Genomic DNA, 24,568 nt, shown 5'->3' with positions numbered 1-24,568 from the left:
GTTCTACCAAAACTTTGAAACGGCCAGCGCTGGCCAATAGTTAGAAATCAACCATGAAAATGCTCAAATCAAATTACTGGAAGTCATTGACCAAGATGATTACTTGTGTATATCGTTAGTGGGTCCAAGAAATATTCCACGAGATATTAGATACAAGATATCAAAATCTTTTTTTTTTTTTTTTTTTTTTTGTGTCAAGGGAAAACAGTGAATTTGAACTTCAAGCAACGCGGACACGTGGTGGCTTCATAGTGGTTCACATAATCATTTTTGTGAGATGCACACATCGATGACAGTCTCAGTGATGTGACATTAAATGTGATGCACAAAAGTCTGCTGATCACAATGTCTATAAGAAGTAAATTCATGCATAAAGACGAGAAACAAAATCACAAACTAGACACACATTGAGAGATGGGAAGGACAGGCTGCAACTTCAATGGGGATCTTAATGACTCTATGTTCGGTAAGCCAATGCTATGGATTGGCGTCTATGTCGCAGTAGCTTCTCTGGCATGCTTATTTGCAATGGGTGCGGATGCACTTCGTGGGTTCCGACATCGGAAGCTTTGGTTTCCTTGCAAATACTTCTCTCTCAATTCAAGTTCCCTAACAATCATATCCATTGCACTAAAATTTCCAATGGATTTGACTAGTTACATGCCTCACCGCCAAGACCAGCTTGTCAAGCTCAGTAGTACCATCTTGATATGCACCACAATGGCTAATTTCACGCCCTCTCTGGGAACCATGGAGAGCAAAGAAACAAGCATGAACATGATGGCTTTGAGTATTCTCGTCATCACACTCATCACTAATGTCTCCATACAAATGGGTACGGGCGCGATTTACGTTTTCTTACCAGAACATGTTATAATCATGTTTTCAATGCTTGGTTTACTTGTAATCTTGGTGTTCTCTGCTTTAACTATTCCAACCACTAAACACCTGTTAGAACAACAATACCATTTAAAACTCCAAAAAGTTAAGGATGAAGCCTTAGCTAACGACGGAGAATCTTCGGTTAAGAAACTAAGAGAACATGTTAAAAAATCTTGGATGATGGCTCATACCTGTTGCCCTCAATTCGTGATGGGGCGTTGGGTGACATGTACGGCTTCAGGGGCATTTTGCCTCCTCAGCACTTTGATCTTAATGGAAGCCATCCTTCGATCATTTGCAGGCTCGTTTGTGGGATCCATGAAATTCTGTGGGGGACATACCGATTATAATTGGTCAACCACACTGGTTCTTGTTATTCAGAGTACCGCAGTATGGGTTGGTACCATTGCCCCGGTTTGTAGATGGCTCAATGCCATTAAGCATTTTAGGTGCCTTGAAAGAGGGGAACATCATAACTGCAGAAACGAGTTTAAAGTGGAAAAGTGTTGGACCAAAAGATTGGAAAAGTGGAAGGACAGCCCTATCGCTTTACGCATCCAGGGACAACAATGCAGGAAGTTCGTGCACACCACAAAAAATCTACTTCTGGACTTCTGTATAGGAATGCAGACTACAGTAGTCATAGTAAGCAAAGCTGTTCTGTTTTCTTCCATATTGTTTGTGAGTCAGTTTAGAAAGTTCTCATATGGCTGCCGCTGCTGCTGCAAGAGATTACACAAGGGGAATGGAAATGTTTCAAATAATGAGTCGGGGTCAGATTCAGGACCTAGTATGAAGCTAGACCTGAGCCATTTTGTGATACATCTTCAAGGGGAGGAGAAATTGGTCGAGCTAATTGCGAAGAACAGTTGTGAGGTTACCGATAATTGGATTCAAAGGGGAAGAATGAGGCAACCAACTAACCTTATCCAACTTTTGGATAAGTCAACCATGTCAAAGGGTTTCAAAGGAGTGAGAACCTTTGATAGTGATCAAGTTCCCACACTATGTTCTGAAGAAGCTCCTTATGGTTGGGCTCTAACGGTGGTGACACTATTAAGCATTGCCATGTCACTTCCCAATATCGACAACCATCTAATAAAAAATTTGTTGCATGGCATAAGGGAAGGCCTCAGGTATGTTAGACTCGTAGAAAAGAAACTCGACAAGAAAGGAGAGTTTACGAACATCAGAAAGGCGGCAGATATCGTGTGGTTACGGATTGAGCTTTATAATAAGTGGTTAGATCAGGACCTTCGGAAATTGGCCCATGAAGAGAAAAATCCTATACTGATTGTTAAAAAACTTGCTGATACTGGAAAGAACTATGTTATGGAGTTCATGAATAGTAGTTCTAGAAGTAGATGTGAATTGAAAGAGAACCCTCTTGAATGGCCTGCCAAGGTAGTAGCAGCAAATTCCATGTATAGGCTCGGTCAAACTATTCTGTGGGTTCACGATGACGGCTGCGACCAGACAACAGATGCATTGTTCGAAGGATTAACTCAAACAATCTCTGCTGTCTTGGGTGCTTGCTTTACAAACCTACCACACGTTATATCCATAATGTGCTTTTGCAGAGACATTAAAAGGGTAGAAAAGAGCATCCATAAAGCAGCCAAATGTCTTGGTGAAACTGAATTTTTTTTGAAAAACATAGGCCAGCAAGAACTTTCAGATCTAGATTGGGATCAACTTGCATATATTGACAATTGGCGTTCTCTGAATTTGAGTCAGCAAGACCCTTCACCTCTCCCTTTGACTGCTTTTGATAATAATGTTTAGTTTAAGTTCTGGTAGGATGTAATCTACTGATTGATGTTTCCTTGTTTGAAGGCAGGACTCTCGTCCTCCTTCGTTTTCTTTTTTACCTTTCTTAGTTCTATAAATTTCTGTGTATCAAAGAAAAAAAATATATGTAACTCGACTCACAGATAGAAAATGACACATCTTTCAATTCAGATACTCTGCATTATGACTCATGCAACTTATATTCATATGTAGGATTCTAGAAATTAACATTATTATATGGAAATCACATCCCTCAGATCTCAAATAACTGCGGTTACAATTTATCCCCACACATCGCTAATGCATTAAATGTGGAGAGCAACCATGATAGATAAATCGATGCATGAATATATTATGCAAAATATAAACTATCATGGTTCCGTGTATCATACAATATTACAATACAGGTAGATAGATATATGCGAACAATGTCAATATGTATGATTCAGAAAATGTAGTGTTTCAAGAAACACGAATAATTGAAAATCACATACCGCTTTAAAGAATATCAACATGCACCACTTTGGCAGCTCTTTATAAATCTACTTATTTGCCAAATAATGTGTGAATAAGATGAGAAAGAATAACAAATCAAAGTATAGCAATGTGAAAAAGCAGATAAGAGTGCTTGTAGAAGCTTTGAAGGTGTCGACTTCGTAGGATGGCTCCACTGTTTGAGAGATCAATAACCAGAAGAAGAAGATGTACTTTGAATTCATTACATAAGAGATTTACTTCACATATTGCTTATAGGCCTTGAACCCAAATGGGTTGGCCAATTTTTCAACTGAGCTATATTTATGAGAAGCTCCACTTGAGAGTGCTGTATATGCTGTTTTTTTTTTTTGTTTTTCATTGTAATAATGAGTGATTTCGAAGATCTTGGAATAAGTGTTTTAGAGATTGCCAAATTGATATTCGGTTGCTTATGGTTGCGAGACAAGGGTCTCACATCAGGATCAGGTATGGGCTTCAGGGAAGTTTAATAGTTGTTCATATTAGAGTATAAATATGTTGTATTGTATTAAAGTTTGCATGGGTACACCCGACCATTATCCTAATGTGATTAGGTTGTCGGATTAGTTATGCACGGCTTTATGGTTTACTTGTAAGTTATCTATTTCTCTATTTAAGGAAAGCAAACTAACAATCCCATTATTCAATTTATCAAAATTCCTCAATGGTATTAGAGCCAGAACAATTTCTAATGACAGCACCATTCTAGTTGTTGGACCAATTTTTATTTATTTTTTCATTAGTACTGCTTCTCAACGTGATTATTACTTTTATTTGAATGAGGTCATTGACCGTTCGCAACATTGCATGCAACCAACTCGTCAGATTTTGATAGAAGTCTCTAATTTACCAGTGCAATCTTGACCCTTAATCGTGTTCTTAGTTGTGCAATGCACATCTATGTCACCCTAACCAAAAACAAAACCAATCTCAGAACACCAGTACTGTAAAATCTATAGTTGTGTTAATGATGAGCCATCTATCGCACAACAAATCAATCCCCACTAATCTTTAAAAAAAAAAAAATTCAACATTTTATGGAGATATCAAGAAAAACAAGTAACTAAGCATTATCAAGGACAAAAACCCAATTTGGTGAGGATCCATTAGATGACCTGAATCATACTGTTAAAACATACAACCAATGCAAAAACCCTTTTCAGATTCAGAACTCAAATGCAAAACCTTAATCAGATTCTTGTAAGATTAGATTTTCCTTTGGGTAAGAATTTGAAATCATGCAACCTCTCTCTCTCTCTCTTTGATTTGTCTCAGCAAGCTCGAAGCTTTGGTTGAATATGGCTTCAATGGAGATGAGATACCTCAAAGAAATCATGGATATTTCAGTAATGGTCATAATTTTAAGGAGGACAAAATTGTCCAAGAATGAAAAGTACCGGTGTTGAGTGCATGTACCACTCAGCGTTGAGTTGAGAAAATATGCTGTATTTTTTATACCCTTTTTCAGCAATATTTGCTGAGCTTTTGGAAGAACAAGCACACTAATTCAGGGAAAGCGCTGAAACTTGTTTTTTTTTTTTTTACAAGCGCTGAAAAATGGGTAAACAAACGACCCTGGTTGCCTGGAGCCCAGCAAGTCATTAGCTCCTTTTCTAAGAGTTGCCTCGCATGGATATGATTGTTTGGGACAAATCCCACAACACCATCAGAGTGTTCATGTGTTTACTAACCAAAACCCAAACCTTACCCTGGGGATTTTGTACCACATATTGATTGAGCAAATCTGGTGAGCTATTACGTCAGGCAAGCTCTAATGGTGAGAAATCAGCATGCATAAAATCCTGTGACATGCCTTGTGACCTATTATGTGTAGAGAGCATATAAGCTATGTAGACGTGTGAACATTATTGGGCATACATGTAATATTAGATCAACATATGTAATATCTTTTATAATGTATTGCTTTCTTGGCTTGACTAGATGAACATATGACCATTTATATCATGTGGGACCGACCCCAAAAATGTGTAACCTAAATTCAATCCTTGATGCACATACAATACCATAACCAAACAAAGAACATAAGAGTACTACATGGGGGATGAAACATTGTGTTGCAGTCAATTAGGACAAATTGGATGTGGTCAATAATCATTGGCGGCCTAATGAGCATATTTAGCCAATTGAGAACACAACAGGTGGTCAAGTCTACATTGCCACCAGTTCTCATCATATGTGCTTGACTACTGCAACGAATTGTATTGTGGGTAGTGAGTACATCTAGGGATTACATGGCCAATTGAATTTTATCATCAAAATTGAATGCTCTTGGTTGACAGAAGGGAGCACACGTAGTGAAGCCAATGGGCAAAAACAAGGTGTAACAATACACAACCAAGATAGATCACCATCAACCACAAATGGTCCTCAAGATTCACACCACATAGAACTCCGAGAACCATCCGTGAGCCAGTCAGTTTATTGATAGGAAAGATGACGACAACAGGCCGACAGTGCCTTCCTTGTACCTGTCAGAAAATGAAATCACTGAGCTGAACACACTTGTCTCTCTGTGTATGAATCCCGATGATATAAGCACTTCCTTCCACATCTGCACTCGGACAATTCATTCTGTGCCTGCACTTGATATCATCAGTGATCAAAACTGTTAGTTATTTAGTATCTTGGACGATGAGAACAGAATTGATGACAAAGCCACAATACTTACCATGTGAAGTGTTCATCACAGCAAATGGAACCCCAGATGATTGAAAGTCCAGCTCTTTTCCTGTTTTAAGAGGTCAATAATGGTCAACTCCAACATTGGAAAAAACCAATCTATGTTGATGTTCTTGAAATCCAAGGGAAATTTCAATCCTCTGTGGTAGGTCTAAAATCACACCACATGAATCATGAAAAATGTATTCTTTCAGCAGAATCTGATTCTCTATCTAATCCATGGATATGTAATTATTTTCTGGGAAGATATTGAAAACTAGGGCTCAGCATAAAGGCAAATAAAGAGTGTTGTGAACTCTATTAAGGAAAGATTGCATACCATGTAGCAGTGAACATATCGTAGAACTTGTCAAAAGCTTTATCAAAGCAGTAGTGGCAAGCTAGAAGATCCTTGATGTCAGTAACACCGCACGTTGATTTACAGCATTTCACCTATGTCAGGATGTATATTATGATTACGTACATCAGAGACAAAATCAATGAACACCCAAATTAATCTCATAAAACAAAATAAGTTCTCAACCATAATCTGAATATTTCAATGTGTCTAAACATAGGATATCTTTTGTGCGTTGTGAAGTATTCATGTCAGTAAGTTAGAATGGAAGGAGGCCATCCTACTTCCTAACCTATATACAAAAAGGCCTGTGGTGAACCTATTTTTTGGTGAGATTTCTCAAGTAGAAGTTCTGGTAGTCCTCATGAAGTAAAACCTGAAAATTTATGCATTTTTACGATACCTTTTTCTTGTTTCTGGATTTTTTTTGTAGAATTTAAGAAGTACAGTACATATACAATTTTCTTTTATATCGCCAAGCAAACCACCCCTTAACTAATGTCATGTGTCAAATCACCTGAGTTCCAAGTCTATAACCAGGGGAGTCAGGTCCAAGTCAGGACAACCTTTAGGTTATATATTATAAAACCTTTGCTTTGCTTTACTCAATACATTATTACTTCTCACTAAGGTTATATTTTGTATAACCTATGCTTTACTTCCTTGTTACTTCTCACTTGAAAGATAAAATGATGATGATGAGAAATTGGCTTTGCTCTGCAATGGCAAATAGAGATTCTCAGGTCCTCATGTTTAATTATTCCGTATTTTTGGTCCGGGACAGAGATATTTTATCTAACCAATCCCAGTTATCATAAAATATTCCTAGTTCTATGAAAAGCCCCTTGTCATCCTTAAGTTATTGGTGGATCGGTTGAAACCTTCATGAAGGAAGGGTATATTGGTAAGGCACCATCATCCAAAAGCTATCTCCTACCATAGGAAACAATGGAAAGATACAACAGTGATTGCTTCGCTTTTCTTTCAAAGAACTTCAATAAGAAAGTAGAGTTGCTCACCAAACGTTGTAGCTTATAAGAGTAAACTTGTCGATGAGTGGGATGTGCCACAATGTGTTCATTCAGATGACCTGCACTGGAGAGTCAAATTATTCAATTCATAGCGAGGTCACACAACTCAAAATAAAAATAAACTCAACAATAAATAAGCAGAAAGGATTGAAAATAATCAATTATGTAAAAGAACTTAAACCTGTCACAAAGGATTGTGCTACAATCAATGCACATTGCCAAACTTGATGAGCCTCGGCATGTATTGCATTTTGCATTTGACAAGCTTTTGCCTATTTGATGGCATCTGCACATAATAATTGACATAAAATGGTGCTGAGGATCAACCTTGGGAACAAAAAGAATGATTGGGACATAAAAAAATGTGTACAGGACGTTGACGTGTAATCGATGCCTCCAGTTATGTTTATTGCAAGTATAACTTTTATGTTTCCAGGCAAAGTTTAGTCATCTTCAATCAAATATGAGACCAAATAATATTTGAATGCAAAGTAGAAAATAGCAAACACAAGAGAACTAGGCACAAATAAGAGTTTTATAAACCTTTTGTAGAGTGCACGAAGATCTTTGGGTAAGGAACTAGAGGCTTGAGCTCCCACTTGCACCTATGAGAAACAAGAAAACAAAGATATAATAAAACACAAGTAGCACACTAGACGAGTTATGGTGCTGACTAATTCTAATTATAGTTAAAATAAATTCAGAAGTAGAACCTTGTCGAAAATTGAAGTGGAAGGAGATGAATGCATGCATGTTGTCACCAAACAATCTTCAGCAAGGTGACCAGGTTTCTGACATTTCCAACTACACAAGTTCAAGAATTAAAATAAAGAACTATCGAATCTGAAATGTGGAGCCACTGTTTCTAAGCCAAGTAATCTACTCAAACAATCTCAACAAGAGATATTTCTTGTGCTTTCAACCACAAAGAATTGAAGTGCAGAACTTCATCTTTACTATTATAACGAGAGAAGGCAGAGTAGAAGTGGTTCGACACCAAAATTTGGATTTCAAAAATGCCCCCACCATAATATTTAAACTTAATATAATCAGGGTCATTTTGGTTCAAAACCAAGAAAATTGCAATCCCATGTCCCTAAAACATGTTGGTTAGTTTTCAAAATTACAAAAAAAAAAATCCTTTTCACTATGTAATCTTTAAAACCACCCTTTAATTAATATTTTAAATTACAAATAAGCCCTTCAGATACATGTGCATTTGCACATGCCACCACCTAGTTTATAATTAATAAATAAAATCATTGTGCTAAGAAACTTTTCTTAAGGCAACTGGACCACAGACAAAAATATTCAACAACAAGCTGTACCATTCATATGTGCATAGAATGGATCTCTTCTTAGTCCATCGATGCCGGTCAAAATCCCAAGCACCTTCCTTAAACTCAGGCATCTGCAGCATGCCTTCAGGTCTAGACAAACAGATAAGAGAATCCTGTCCGCTAGTTGCTCCCTGGAAAATAGCTCAATATAATTAAGTTCAGACAATATTAACTGGGAGATTATTACATGTTGAAGCCAAAAATGTAGTCAGGAAAGACCTTGTGTGAGTCAAAATTTTGAGGTTTCAACAACTGAGTTTTGCAATCGATACTGCAGATATCATCGCCTGTCTGTATAAAAACAAAAACATATCATCAAGGTCACATGGTGGAAGATAACAGAAGGAAAAAAAAAATCCAAGGTCGACATACCCCACCTCATTGCATATATATTCTCCATATTTTCCACACACCACGCAAACAGGTTCCCCTGGAACTGGAAATCGTTGCTCAGCTCTTTCCTTAACACGATCAGTTTCATCCAAATGACCTGAATGAAAAATATTCAAGGACAGGAATAATGACTCAGAAATGATAGATTTGAAAATAAACCAGAAAGATGCAAACAGGAAAAAAGTGTGTCTAATTTCTATTATTCTACAAATTTCATTCATGTATCGTTTCCTTTCAATTGTCATTTAAATGTGAGTGCTGTTTTACGTGGAATGAAGAAAAAAAAATTAGCCTAAAATACCACTAAAACCATGATGCGTGCTACTGCACCCTTTTATGTCACCACAAGTACACATGTATGTGCATGACAAGTTGAACGTTTGTAGAAGATTGAACAAAAGAACTTTAGCAAAACTACTCCAGTAACAATTTCCATGACCACCATGCCAAGTCACATTTTGTTTGATAAAAGCAAAAAAACCAAGATGTCTAACGTCCTCTTAACTTTTTCAAAAATCAAAACTACTAAATTTGAACATTTCCAACACAACATTTGAGGCTAGGGGTCCTTAAACAGTAAATATCCTTTAGAGAAGTACGACTCAGGTACTTAACAAGAATCTGTTTAACTACTATGACAAACACCATAATTCTTCACCACTTTGCTCATTCCATATTTAGATGTAAGGAGAAGACAAATAATGTATCAACAAAGTTAAGACAGAAAGTAGCGTAAGTTCAAATCCAAATGAGAGAATAAATCAATAAGCCAATAACAAGGGATTCAGAAATGAACCAGAACATCTTGTATCTTCTCTTTCTCCACGTTCTACTGAAGAAGTGCTTTCATCACCTAGGATTTCATTAAAACTAACAATTACACTACTTTTTAACAGAAGTGGTCACTTTTGGTAAGAAATTGCAATAAATAAAACCTACTTTCATATTGTACCAAAGACTGAAAACTAGAATTAGAATTGCCCTGCAAGGAAGATGAACCCAGAATTTATCGAATTATGGAAACTCCAAACAAATCAAGGCCGAGAAATGACACAATTACCAATGCATTTGGAGACAATTCTTTATAAACCTGAGCGGACCCAACTTCGTTCCTGCTCAATGGAAAACTAAGAATAAGTGAAAAGTTGTCACCAAACATAAACTAAATATACCAATACAATTAATTAAGAAATATATCACGGTCTCATGGTGCAACATGAGATTTCCCCTTCAGAAAATCATGAAGAAGCTAGACAATACTGAAAAAAGGTCTAGATAATCCTAAATGCGTCTTGAGAAGATTATACATGATAATGGAATTTTCTTAAGTGTCCTCCCCAAGTCTATATAAGAGGAAGAAGACCTGTACTCATCCCTTTGGGATCACCCAAAACACATAAAGTGTGAGTAACACAAGTTCTCTTCTTAAATCACTCGTGTTCTGTTGAGTGGGTGAGTTTCTTAGTAAGTTGAGAGAACTCCCATGATTCATTGAGAAGGCTGACTTGGGATACATTAGAGACTAGCTCAAGTTTCACACGAACATTACACAAAAAGAGGGCTAGATACATGAAAATTGGTACCAAAACATGTTCAACTCAATGGAAAATTAGTGTTAGAGGAGCTTGTGTTAGAGGAAAGCCAGATCTATGGGAGAGTTGGTATAAGGGCCATCTTTAAGCCAAAAGATGCCCATCTTCAAGGGAAGTCCAACTTCAGGTGAAGTTGACAACCAATCTTTAGAGGAAGTGATAGCAGCCAAGTTGGGCATTGTTTGGAGGGCCCAAAGAAGTGACAAGGAAAGATGAATGTGTTACCAAGGCCAAGAGGGCAAGGTGATCAAGAAGGCTTGGTGCCAAGGAAACAACAGGATAACACAGTGGATGCATAAAACCACCCAAATTGGGCAAACAATGAATAATCTAAGGAAGCAGCTTAGAGAAGCAAATAATATTATAATCAATGCCAAGAGGGCAAAGTGAATGAGTAAGTCAGTGAAGGTGAGGGCCAAAGAAGGCTCAAAGAAGCAACACGACAATAGAAAAGACGAACAACATACACCCTGAGTTGGGAGATGGGTGAATGACCCAAGTAAATGGCTTTGAGAAGTAAAATGTGATGGAATCTATCAAGGGCATCAATGGGGAGAGTCATGGTCTCATGGTGCAACATAGAGTTTTCCTCTTCACCTAATCAAGAGGAACCTAGAGAATTATGAAAGCATCCACAAAGCTTTAAAATGTTGTAGCAAAACACAGAATAATCGAAATAAATTAAAATGCACCATAAGAAGGATCTAAAGGTTAAAGGTATGCCAAAAACTAAATTTTATAGAAATAGAATGATCCAGGCATAGAGATATTCATTCTCCTTTAACTCATATAGAGTCCTTCCCATGTCTATACAAGAGATATATGTCCTCATTAATAATCCCCTTTGGGATCATAGTCACCAAATCAGAATAAGGGTTTAAAATGGAAAGGAAAAAACTTCAAAAAAAAAAAAAACAGAAAAAATGGAAGAAAAAAAAAACGATAAATATTAATTTAAAAAAAAAAACATATATTAAAAATATGTTTTCAATATATTTTTTAAAAAAAAGAAAAAAAGCAATATTCAATATCTATGCATCATAATATGTTTTCACACATAATTATACATTAGTTGACGAAAACAAATCTAACCATCAATGCATCTTTTGAGCAAAACAACACACTATTGAAATTTTTTAAAAACCTTAACATCAGGACATTATCATAAAATCCTACATTAAACAACATTTATGAACTAAATCACAAAAATCATAAGGCCATAGAAATTAAATACAAAACTAAAAAAATATAGGTTATTATTATTATTATCATTATTTGAAAAAAAAAAATGTGTTTAAAAATGTAAACAACGCGTTTAGAACGTAAAAATATATCTTTTTTTTAAGTCAAAAATTTTCATTTTTTTAATCATTAGAGGTACAAAACGTGTTTTCAACAGGACTTTAAAAAAACGGAGTTTTTTTGTTACTATGTTTGGATCACCCTAACCATTTACAATGTAAATAATTCAAGTTTTCTTCAAAAGTCACTTATGTTCTCTTGAGTGAGGGAGAGTGAATTGATTGAATTCTTATGACTTATTGAGTAATATTGACTTGTGCTACATCCGATATTACCTCGAGTGCTTTTCACATTGAATTAAAATCACAAATATGTTAATTAAAATATAAGGTAAAATTAAATCTGCTTAATACTTGCCTTCTCTTTTCAATATAACTCTGATGAGAGAGAGGCCCATCAGTCTCGTCCACAATTCTCTCATCACGATCAGTTTTCGGTCTTCGATCCGGACCGCGTTTACGGTGGGCCTTATTCTCATCGATAGGGCGTAATTCTTCGTTCAGAGGAGCGTTCCCAGTCGCATCGTTATATGCTGAATCAGGAAATCACAGGAACAATCAAACAAAACAAACCCTAATTAGAAGCAAAGAAGACGAACAAAGTATAATTTAAAAAAAAAAAAAATTTAAATTACCTCTGAGATTTTGAAGGACAGAGGAGAGATTGAAATCTCTGTTGTAAATAAATGAAGGATTCTTGTAGAAATTGGTCCTCGTCGTCCCCATTCTCTCTCCTAACCTTTCACTCTGCAACAGAAATTCTAACTAGTGCGTGGTGTGCAATAATGAAAAAGAATGCGCACACCATCAACCAACCGACTTTGGAAAGTCTTCTCTACTCGTTAGAATTTACCATCGCGGTTGCAAACTTGCGAATTGGGATTTGGGATGGGCTAATTAATTTGGGCATGCCCGCCCCTCTAGGGTTTGGTTAATATTTGAGACACCCTTGTATTTTCAAACTGATAACATATAGGCCCTTTTGAGTTTTGACTCCAGTCTTTGCAACAGACTGATAGAATATGACCAAATTGCACTCATTTTCAATTTCTTTTCAAAAACTTAAAATATAGGGGCGGTTCAAGGGACATATAGAAAAACATATGTAAAATAATGGTTTTTCAAAATATGAGTTAGAGGTTTTGGATTGAGCTGATTTTTTGCGAGGATGGTCACTATGATGAGAAGATCATTCTCACAAAAAATCAGCTTAATCTGAAACTTCTAAATCCATCAAAAGTGACTTACAAATTATTGATAAAAATTGGAAAAAAAAAAATCGACGGTTCGCATTCTAAATCATTTTTAATGGGTTTAGAAATTTCAAATTGGACTGATTTTTTTTTTTTCGGATGATCTTCCCATCATAGAGATCATCCTCACAAAAAATCAGCTCAATCCGAAACTTCTAACCCATATTTTGAAATTTTATTAATGTTACATTGTTTTTACATATGTCCCTTGATCTTGACCCTAAAATATATATACGTTTTTTTGCCCAAAATCATTCTTTGACCTTAAGTTTTAGTGACAAGATGCCATTTATTCTCCATAGATATGATTTATTGGTTATTATTATTATGATACTTGCTTCTATTATTATAACTATTACTACTATTGTTAATTATAATTATATTGATATTTTATTATTATTATTGTTAATTATATTGTCATATTATTAATTTTATTATTGTTAAAATAATAATAATATTATTATTATTGTTGTTGTTGTTGTTATTATTATTACAAGTTGTATTTCAAGATCGTCATAAGTGTATCCACTTATGAGAATAAGGAGAAACATGTTTTTGATTCTTCATGATTTTAGTTCTTAATTATGAAAAAATCAGGTCGATTATCTAAATCAAACAATGTATCAAATTCTAGAATCCGATTATGAGTCAGAATCAAAATCATGAAGAATCAAAAATAATTCTCAAGTTGTTTCTCTTGATTTTGGTTCTTAATTATGAAAAATTTTGATTCTAAAAGAATCATGATTTTGGTTCTTAATTATGAAAAAATCTGATTCTGACACATAATTGAATTCTAGAATCTGAACCAAATCTCCCCCTAAGTTTTAGATTGTCACTTTTGAAGGGAAAATTTTCCTTTTCCATGTGAAAATAGCAAGGAAGAGGTCCCAAGTTTCATAAGATTAAATAGAGAAACCATTGACAATTTTTTGGAGCTAAAGACCAGTGTATCTGATTGCAAAGAATCCCTTTTAAAGGGAATATTGGAAAATGAATACATAAGAAAATGAATTTCATCATTTGATTGCATTAGGATATATATATATATATATATATATATATATATATATTAAAAAAAAAGTTTACTTTCTAGCATAGTTTTAAAAATTTGTTGAGTCTACTTCAAACTCAGCTGACTCAACTTGATTTGATTAGATTTCAAGGTGACCAAGACTAATTTAGAAACAATGGGTTTTAGTCTTGGGGGTGTGCAATCACAAATTGTGGAGAAAATATTTTGCTCGATTAATGATTAATTAAAAAAGGGACCGACTAGTTGCACATCACCTAGTATCGATTGCACTCCAACATAAAACAAAATTGCTTATTAATTTTTTTTTTAATTCCTGTCCTATCTCTACATTTTATACCAGTAGTGATGATGAAGAACCCATCATCAGCAAGAGCTCTTGTAAATTTTACACCAAACCTATCATTAACAGGAAATGTTCAGCACCAAACATTTTTCAAAACATAGGTTAGAAGTTTTGGAATGGGCTGATTTTTGGTGAGGATGATCTCCAGCCCATTCCCAAACTTCTAACCCCATCAAAAATGATTTACAAAAAATGGACGGTCCACGATTTTTCAACTTGTAACCATGGGGCTAGTAGTTTTGGAATGGGCTGATTTTTGGTGAGGATGATCTCCTCACCATAAAGATCATCCTCACCAAAAATCAGCCCATTCCAAAACTTCTAACCCATGTAGGACAAAAATGGTTGGCCAAAATGTTTGGTGTTGAACGGACCAATCATTAACAAGAGTTCCTACAGATTTTTACCCTATGTGTAGATCATGAAGCTTTGAAAATTAAAATTAGAGTTTATGAAGCTCTAATTCTGCTATGTATTTCAAGAAGAAGAATAATAATAAGAAAAGCAATGAAAGGTTTTTTTATATTTTGGAGATCAATTATAACAATGAGGGCAAGTGGTTTTTTAGAGTGATGGAGTGCAACTGGTACTAGGTGATGTGCAACTAGTTGGTCCCATTAAAAAAAACCAGTAAATTTATCTAGGTATGTAAATAGTTCAAAACCTTATCTTATTATGTAACGCAGCCAAAATGATTTATCTATTTCTGTATTTTCATCATACAATATTATAATGCTCGAGGGATTTTCCAATATGGCATTCTCATTTCCTGCATCCAGTCCCACTCAACTGGCGAATCTCTTCCTCGAACTAAAAAACAGAGGATTTTTTTCTGAAAAAAAATAATGATAATCGAAAAAGGGCCTCGCCACTGATGCTCAAACAATTATATGATATTTATTAGATGCTACTGTAGTATTACAACTAGTCACTAGAAATAAATCCTACATTCCAATCAAATACAACCATATAATCATAACTTTTTTTTTACTATAAAGTTTGATTGGAATTAACAAAACAAAAGAGAGTAAGATGAAAAAAGACTTGACATGGTCAATCAAACTGGTCCCACGTCTTTAGAGAGGCCAACAGGGCTGCCGGCATGATTGCTTCTTATCAAAATAGTTTTGGTTCCATTGAATTAGATTGTGAGTTGCTCTCTAGCGACGACCTTGTCTCTGTTATTTATTAGGATGCCTGTGGTGTCTCAGTTTTTTGGTTGTTGCTGGTCTGAGTCTGCCTTAACCCTGTTGACCTTTCAAAAAAAAATAGTCTCAAAGGGGGCCGATGACTTTGATCCATTTTGATTGGAAGTCAGTTAACAATGTGACAAGAAAGAAATTTCCTTGAAGGCTAGAAGTTGGAATTTTCTGTCAAATAGTACCAAAATCTCAATGTCCTCCACCTTTAATTTCTTTAGGTCAAGTTATGTGACCGCGAGTTGCGCAAGTCCACAACTCATGTATAAAATATGTAGCATAGAAATCATACTATCATGCGATCAGTCTTTAAGAAAAGAAATTTTATGAGCAAAAATAACTTGCAAGACAAGATATAGGCTCAAATGAGGATTTGGATGGGTAGGAATGACTGCAAATTCGATGGGGATATGGAAGACTCTATGTTCGGTAAGCCAATGCTATGGATTGGCATCTATGTCGCAGCGGCTTCATTGGCATGCTTGTTTGCAATGGCTATAGATGTCCTTCGTGGGCTCCTACACAAGAAGCTTTGGTTTCCCTGCAAATACTTCTCTCTCAATTCCACTTCCCTAACAATCCTATCTGTTGCAGTAAAATTTCCGATGGATTTGACTACCCAAATGCCTCGCCGGGAAGACCAACTCGCCAAGCTCAGCAGTACTATCTTGATATGTACCGCGATGGCTAATTTTATGCCCTCTCTAGGAACAATGGAGAAAAAAGAAATCAGCATGAACGTGATGGCTTTGAGTATTCTTGTCATCACTCTCGTCGTTGATGTGTCCATCCAAATTGGTACGGGCGCAATTTACATTTTCATACCAGAACATGTTTTAATCATGTTTTCAATGCTTGTTTTGCTTGTAATCTTGGCATTCTCTGCTTTAAGTGTTCCAACCACTAAGCGTTCGCTTGAAAAACAATATCGTCTAAAACTTCAACAAGCTAAGGATGAAGCCTTACATACTAATAATGGAGAATCTTCGGTTAAGGAACTAACGGAAGATGTTAAAAAGTCTTGGATGATGGCTTATACTTGTAGCCCTCAGTTTGTGATGGGGCGTTGGGTGACATGTGCTTTTTCTGGAGTACTTTGTGCCATCAACGCTTTGATCTTACTAGAAGCGATTTTTCGATCACTGCAGGCTCGCTTATAGGATCATTGAAATTTTGTGAAGGTGAATCTGATTATAATTGGTCAACTATAGTGGTTCTTGCTGTTCAGAGTGTCGGAGTAGCGGTCGGTACCATTGCACCAGTTTATAGATGGTTCAATGTCATTAATCATTCTAGGTACCACAAAAGAGGGAAACATAGCCGCACAAATGAGTTTAAAGTAGAAAAACATTGGATCGGGAGGTTGGAAAAGTGGAAAGAGAGCTCCTTTGCATTACGCATCCATGGACGACAATGTAGGAAGTTTGTGCACGCCACAAAAAATTTACTTTTGGACTTCTGTATAGGAATGCAGAGTACAATAGTGGTTGTAAGCAAAGCTGTTCGGTTTGTTTCCATATTGCTTGTGACCCAAATTGGTATATTCTCATACTGTTGTTGCTGCTCCAAGAGATCAAATAAGGGGACCCAATCCAATGCAGTTGTTTCAAAAAATGACTTGGGGTTGGAGTTGGGGCCGATAATAAAGCTAGACCTGAGCCATTTTGTGATACATCTCGAGGGAGAGGAGAAATTGGTCGAGTTTATTGCGAAGAAAAGCTGTGAGGCTACCGATAATTGGATTCAAAGGGGAAGAACAAGGCAACCAACTTATCTTATCCAACTTTTGGATAATTCGGTCGTGTCACAAGGTTTCAAAGGAGTGAGAGATTTCGAAAGTGTCCAAGTTCCCACACTATTAGGTTCCAAAGAAGCTCCTCATGGTTGGGCTCTAACACTGGTGACACTATTAAGCATTGCCATTGCACTTCCAAACATTGACAATCACCTAGTCAAAAACTTGTTACATGGCGTAAGGGAAGGCCTCAAGTATGTCAGACTCGTAGAAAAGAAATTGGACAAGAAAGGAGAGTTTACGAACATCAGTAAGGCAGCCGATATCGTGTGGCTTGGGATTGACTTTTATAATAAGTGGTTAGACGAGGACCTTCAGAAATTGGCCCTTCAAGGAAAAAGCGCGACAGAGATAATTGAAAAACTTGCAGATACGGGAAAGAAATATGTCAGAGAGTTCAAGAACAGTCCTCGTGAATGGCCCATCAAGGTACTAGCAGCAAATTCCATGTATAGAGTCGGACGAACTATTCTGCAGGACTACGACATCAGAAACAAGACATTAGATGAATTGTTTGAAGGTTTATCTCAAACAATCTCTGATATATTGGGTGCCTGCCTTACAAAACTACCACGCGTTATATCCATAATGTGCTTTGGCAAAGACATTAAAAAGGTGGGAAAGAGCATCCATAAAGCAGCCTATCTTCTTGGAGAAACTGAGAAAATTTTGAAAACTCTAGGCCAACAAGAAGTTTCAGATTTGAATCGAGGTCGACTTGCATGTATTGACGATGGGCATTCTTTGAGTAAGCAAGACCCTTCACCCCTCCCTTTGGCTGTTTCCAGTGATAATGTCTAGTTTAAATTCTAGTGAGATGTGTTAAGAGTATTACATAAGATGCAATGTAATAAGATGTATTGCGCTACATCATATCATCTAGAGTTAGATTTGAATAACTAAAAGATTGATTTAGATTATGATGATAATTATGATAGATTACATTCCAGATTTGGCATGATTCATTCTCATCCTTTAATATTTTATTTTTTTTATTTTTTTATTTTAAACCATATATAAGGGCGGAGCTACATGAGGACAAGTGGGGGTTATAGTCCCGACTAAACTTTTTGATATAGAAAAAAAAAAAAAAAAAAAACCGCTGAGTTAACCCCTTGTATTTTGATGAATGTTGGATACACCCCTTGTTCTTTAAACTGATAGTCTCCACAGAACTTGGTGAACAAAATAAATGTTGATTCAACCCCTTATGTTTTGATCGATATTAAATATACCCCTTGTATTTTGATGGATATTACATATAACCCTTATTTTCTAAAACTGAAGACATATAGACCCCACTGAATATTTTGGTCCTTTGAACTTTTTTTTGTTTTTGATAGATTGGTCATTTGAACTTTATTTAATAAAAAGGAAAATGAACCGAAATACAAAGACTTATCTCTATACATTTAGCTCCCCTCAATCTTCTCAGACTGGTACCATATTGAAAATTCTTCAGATTGGAGAGTAGCCGATTAAATCAACGAATTAATTGATGATTTATCAATTAATTATTGAATAAGGTAAAAAATTTAACCTTCTCCCTAAATTTTTTTTTTTTTTTTAACATTCAAATCTAAAAATAAAAACAAGATAGGGATTTGAGGGAGGTTGAAGATGGCATGTTTTGTTAAGAAACCCAAAAATATAATTTGTATATTCATCAATTTTGTTTTTTTTCATTTTTAAATGAAACTTTTCCGAAGTTATTCGAATTAACCAAATCGAAACCCTATCGAATAATTACCAAATGTAAACTTTGTACTAAGACTCATGGAAAATGAATTAAGGACCCTCACCTTCAACCTCTATGCAACGTTTTAGAAAAAAAATTGGTAATTTAACCCTCCACATTTTAATCAATATTAGAAATAACCCTGTGTTGGCATCTCAACTTCAAAAAAAAAAGTGGGTGATTTAGCCCCCACATTTTGATACATATTAGAGATATCCCTTGTGTTTCAAATTGACAATATATGCGTCCATTGGCCTCAATTTGACCAAATTAATGAAAAATGATTAAATGGCCCTCACCTTTAACTGCTAGTAACTCTCAAAAAACATAATAACAAAATTTTGATTCTATAATTATTCAAAGGAGATTCAATTTGAAATTTTTTAATAAAAAAGTCTCGAATTTTTTTTGGGCATATAAAAATGATGTTTGAGTTTCTTGTCAGAGTCCATCATCTTCAACTCCTTAAATATCCTTTCTTATTGTTAAACTTTAATGTTGAATTTTTTTAAAAAAAATTATGATATATTAAGTCTAAGCCAAGACTTTTTTACAAGTCCTAATATCTCTGGTTTTAGAGAGAATCTTTTATCACTATTATGGAGATTATTAGCGAACCTTAGTTTGTTGTAAGAATCCAACATTTGCATAAAAAGAAATCAAGAATATTTGTTGATCATCGTTAGCACTTAGCCCCCACTGACCAAAAATCCTAGCTCTGCCCTGCCTATGAGCGTTCATTGTAATTCATCCAAGACTGATCAATAAATCATTTCTTTTTCAAATGTATCTACCGATTATTAAGGAATTTGATTCCAATGTAGAAAAGGAAGAAATATAGATAAAATATAGTCTTGGATAGTTTTTCATGGTTCAATAAATGTATGACATAAATAAGCAAATACATGCAATCAATATTCATTAGTAGGATTCCTAAAATTAGTTTCCCAGAAATCATTATTATGAGAAATTACATTTTTCAGATTTTAAAGAGCTGCAAGTTACAATAAAGTATAACCTTAGATGATTTTGCCAAATAAATCAAGCGTGAAGATTTGGAGAAGTTCACAATTTTTTAGGAAACAAAATAAGGGTTGACAAAGAAATCAAAGTTTTTACCTTAAGAGGTTGGAGATAATTAGGGACTTTTAGGAGGAAAATCAAAGGTCTTCGGTAAAAAGTTGAAGATGAAGGTATTTTGATCATTTCGGTAATTTCCAACCTAAGACCATAGAAAGGATAAATTTGCATTTTGAAAAGGATAATGATTTTTTGAAGCCCCCCTCTGGCACACATCCCTTGACGTGACATGCAAGAATCATAGATTTTTCCTAGGGATACACAATTGCATCCGGAGGGAAAAAAATCTATGGTTCTAGCCCATGTCACGTTAGGGGGCATATGGGAGCGTTTGTCAAAGGAGGCATTGACTCTTTTGAAAAGGAAGGGTTGTCCTAAATACATTTACCAAAACAGTATGAATAATGATTTTCTAACTAGAAAGTCTTCACTCGGTCAATACTTGGCTGATGTGGCATGGACACGAAACCATAGATCTTTTTTCTCAAGATACACAATTGCACATCCCCATAAAAGATGTGCAGTTGTGTATCCCAGTGAAAAAGACATATGATTCCATGTCCGTGCCACGTTATTCAAGTATTGACTGAGCAAAGACTTTCTAGTTAGAAAATCATCATTAAACAGTATATCTAAATCACCATAAATCAACATTATAATGCAAGAAGCAGATCCTCTATAGCACACGGTTCTTGGCACCCTATAGCACACTTGAAATGATTGAGAGAATGTTTTTTTTTTTTTTTTTTAAATTAACATCTCAACCTCTTATGTTCAAGATTTAGATTTGGGTTTTTTTTTTAAATAAATTTTTTATTTATTTATGAAGATTCGTGTCTTTAAAAATGAACGGCTATTGAACTCCCCTGGATTTTAGGTGTGAGATCTAATTTAATCATTGATATGGCACTCTTCCAACCGTTTAAAGTGAGTTACAGAGGATCTGCTTCCTAGAATGCATTCCTATATATTATCATTTTCCATAATTGAATTAAAAGAGTGGGATCCACTTTCGGGGGAACTAGAAGGTGGCATGTGCAAACACACATGCATCAAAGGGGTTTATCTATAATTAAAACATTGATTAAAGGGGTTTGTGAATATTACACAGGACAAATTATATTTTTGTAATTTTGAAAGCTAACCTACCTCATTCTCTAGAGTCATGAAGTGTAATTTTCTTAATTTTTGACCAAAATGACTATAATTATATTTAGTTTAAATGTAAATGTGGGGGCATTTGTGGAATCCTAAATTTGGCGAACCACTTCTACTCTGCCAAACTATATTTATTTAGTTTAAACTAATTATATTTAATTTAAACTAATTATATTTAGTTTAATTAGAGTTAACTATCAAGCAATGAGAACCTTATGAGTCTTTGACTATCATGCTTCTGACATGATCAAAGCATATAATAAATAGTGCATGACAAATCAAACAAAACAACTAACTCATCACATTCTTTTCTTTCCCCTCTTTTCTCAATTATAAAAGTTTCTCCCCTTTCAAATTTACATGAATGGCATAAGAAAACATTGAAAATATCTCAATTTTCTTTCCTTCTATCATGACTTTGTTATTTTTTGTTTTTGTATAAATAAATGATTGAAACTTAAAATCAATGTTTGAAATATTCTCCTTTTTGACTTCTTGGTACAAGCACATGTATTTCGTTCAAGGTTAAGTGAATTTGGATTAGCCACAATCCACCGTGGTGGGACCTTGGCCAATATTAAATTCGTCTATAACAAAGGTGATTGCATTTTTCTTAGATTAGTCTTTTGCTATTTATGTTATTTTGAGATTATCAAAATAATATTTAACACATTGAATTATAATTAACAGTAGTTGTCACTTAGATGCTTTATTTGCATATAAAACTTGAGAAGAAGATTGCACTTGGTCAGAAATATTATAAGAATAGAATTTTTTATAGGTTCCTTTTCAAAAACTTCTTAATTTTTTTCTTGTAGAATTGAGACATTGGAGAAAACCAAAATGTTAAAGCAGAATACATAATCAGTTGGAATTTATGTAAGATTTTCTATAAGACTTTTACATTAGAGTTTTTCTTTCTTCCATCCCACAATCTGAAAATTGAAATGGAAGTATGATATTTTTGTGGAAAAGTAACTCAAATTATTTAAAAAACAAATTGGATTATCAAATTTCTTTTCTAAGATTTTAGGTCTATAACTTCAATTCTAAATATAAAGAAATACAATTATCTTAAACAATGTGGATTGAGAATAATACCTTGTTTGACAAAGTCAGGTAGCAAACGATGAAAATCATCCCAAGTTTAATGTGAATGTTACTCTTTCAAATGTTTCCTCGAAACTCCTGAGAGGTTTTGTGTACCTCACACACCTCTGCAGTCTCTTTCAAAAATGAAGTTTTCTCTACCTATTAATGTTTAGCAATTTTAATAAGGCATAAATTTACTTAAAATAAAATTATAAATTATTATTCATGTCATTTTCTATAATTTGTTTTCTTTTATTATTTTAGTATATCATTTTTTATGATTGTTACATATTTATTTCTATTTGATTTTTTTTAGAGTTATTTGAGCCATCTAAATTTTATCGTGTCATGTGATTATTTCCTTTCATTTGTATCCGTTTAAATTATTTTCTAGTTTTATATAAGTTTTTATTTATTAGGATTTCTTATGAATTTAAGATCTTAATATTCATAAAGTGAGACCACCTGTAGACATGAAATGTTCACAATGAACTTCAATACTACATTGTTTGGAGTCGCCACCATTCTTTTTTGAAATGGGTGTGAATGGGCACCCGGATTGATTCTTTTGAAAACCATTTTTTTCATGGCATTGTAGTGACTCTCATATGTTGGAAAGGGCACGGTCTACCTAAGATCTAGGTAAGGAGGTCCGGTTAGAGGATGGGGAAGGTGTTAGGCACCCCATCCTCTCCACCAAAAGTGGTTACCTTGCTTGGTCATTTTATTTTGTAGAAAACTCAAGAAAACAACTATTAAAATGCATGAGAATGTATGGTAAGAGTGGTGTGTGCATTAAATGGAATGTTCCCTAAAAAGGGATTTTGATTTCAATGTGACATTAGGGACATTCTATGGAAGAGAATGACCCATATAATCACATTAAATTTATGAAATGAATGTTGGTTTGAACTCTTAAAGAGACTCCATAATGGAGTTCCCTTGAAGTCACAACATTGATGCATGTATGCATGGCTAGAAACTTTGTGTTTCACCCCATCAAGAGGGTAACACATTTCTTCATCATTGCCATGCATAGGTGAGTGTGTGCATTGTGTACAAGATGATGCATGAGATTGGGATGAAAAGGGCTTCAACCCCCATCCTTTCGATCGAACCTTAGTCCAATCTACCGGGGATGGGAGAGGGTGTGCATTACATCCTAAAGGATTTCTAAAAGAGAAAATAAAATAGAGGATTAGAATAAGAAGATGCAAGCTTTAAAATAAATAACTACATCTTAACCCCACCTTGTCCCTTAATGAACTTGAACCTTGAAGAGTAGGCTTGAGAGATAAATGAGATGGTTGAGGGTTGAGTTGAAGTTTAGAAGATGAGAGAATGAGTATGAATTTTTGTAGAGTTTTAGGTTGAGAGATGGGGGCTTGAGAGCATGAGTTGATCATGAAAAATGAAGGGTATTTATAGAGTTTTTGGAGAACTTTTGGGGATAAAGTGGTCCAACCCTAAAAATAAAGAAAATGGACATGAGATTTAGGTTATTTCTTTTTGGATTTTCCATTTGTATGAGGGTAAAGATGACATTTGTGAAGAAACCCTAAAAGCATGCTTTGATCCTTGGTTTTTTGGTAAATAGAGGTGAGAGAACAAAAGTACTTTTGGGAGGATGAATGGAGGAATGACATGTGTAAAGGTGGAGTGGTAGGTAAAAAGTAGATCTTGGTTTATTTGTAAATAACTCATAAAGCAAGGGTGGAAGTGTAGCTTTGAAATGGACCAATAGGAAAATAAAAGCACATTTGGGAGGGTGAATAGGAGGATGACATGTGTAAAGGTGAAGTGGTAGGTGAAAAGTAGACTTTGGTTCATTTGTAAATAACAAATAAAACAAGGGTGGAAGTATAATTTTGAAATGGACCAATGGGAGAACTCCATGTATGTACTTGAAGATTCCCACCTTTTGAGGGCATAATGGGAAGTTCCCTCATCTTTATGGATTATTACCAAAGACCAAATAACCTTTTTGATTT

General features: G+C 35.0%; 3 protein-coding genes across 3 annotated transcripts; 2 read left to right on the top strand and 1 right to left on the bottom strand.

Annotated features, from left to right (window-relative positions):
- The first annotated feature begins 373 nt into the window (after positions 1–373).
- LOC147389424 (uncharacterized) lies at positions 374–2,809 on the top strand. The gene has a single exon (XM_086418955.1). The coding sequence runs from the start codon at positions 415–417 to the stop codon at positions 2,665–2,667; it is 2,253 nt and encodes a 750-aa protein (XP_086275081.1). The 5' UTR covers positions 374–414; the 3' UTR covers positions 2,668–2,809.
- A 2,336-nt stretch (positions 2,810–5,145) lies between these two features.
- Positions 5,146–12,754, bottom strand: LOC147389423 (uncharacterized). The gene is made up of 15 exons (XM_086419068.1): positions 12,519–12,754; positions 12,242–12,416; positions 10,051–10,102; positions 9,930–9,972; positions 9,787–9,843; positions 8,975–9,087; positions 8,817–8,888; positions 8,586–8,728; positions 7,971–8,061; positions 7,801–7,862; positions 7,439–7,543; positions 7,246–7,321; positions 6,209–6,321; positions 5,879–5,938; positions 5,146–5,787 (listed from the first exon to the last, which is right to left on the bottom strand). Exons 1-15 carry the CDS (start codon positions 12,607–12,609, stop codon positions 5,682–5,684), a joined length of 1,359 nt encoding a protein of 452 aa, XP_086275194.1. The 5' UTR covers positions 12,610–12,754; the 3' UTR covers positions 5,146–5,681.
- Positions 12,755–16,079: 3,325 nt separating this feature from the next.
- LOC147389422 (uncharacterized) lies at positions 16,080–18,310 on the top strand. The gene is made up of 2 exons (XM_086419773.1): positions 16,080–16,805; positions 16,943–18,310. The coding sequence occupies exons 1-2, from the start codon at positions 16,080–16,082 to the stop codon at positions 18,308–18,310; spliced, it is 2,094 nt and encodes a 697-aa protein (XP_086275899.1).
- The last annotated feature ends 6,258 nt before the right edge of the window (positions 18,311–24,568 follow it).

This window comes from Akebia trifoliata, chromosome 12 (assembly GCF_017979445.1).
Source record: "Akebia trifoliata isolate Shusen 1 chromosome 12, ASM1797944v1, whole genome shotgun sequence".
In the NCBI taxonomy this organism is placed as follows: Eukaryota; Viridiplantae; Streptophyta; class Magnoliopsida; order Ranunculales; family Lardizabalaceae; genus Akebia; species Akebia trifoliata.
The sequence above is the reverse complement of the archived record's forward strand: the minus strand, read 5'-3'. Positions and strand labels throughout refer to the sequence as shown.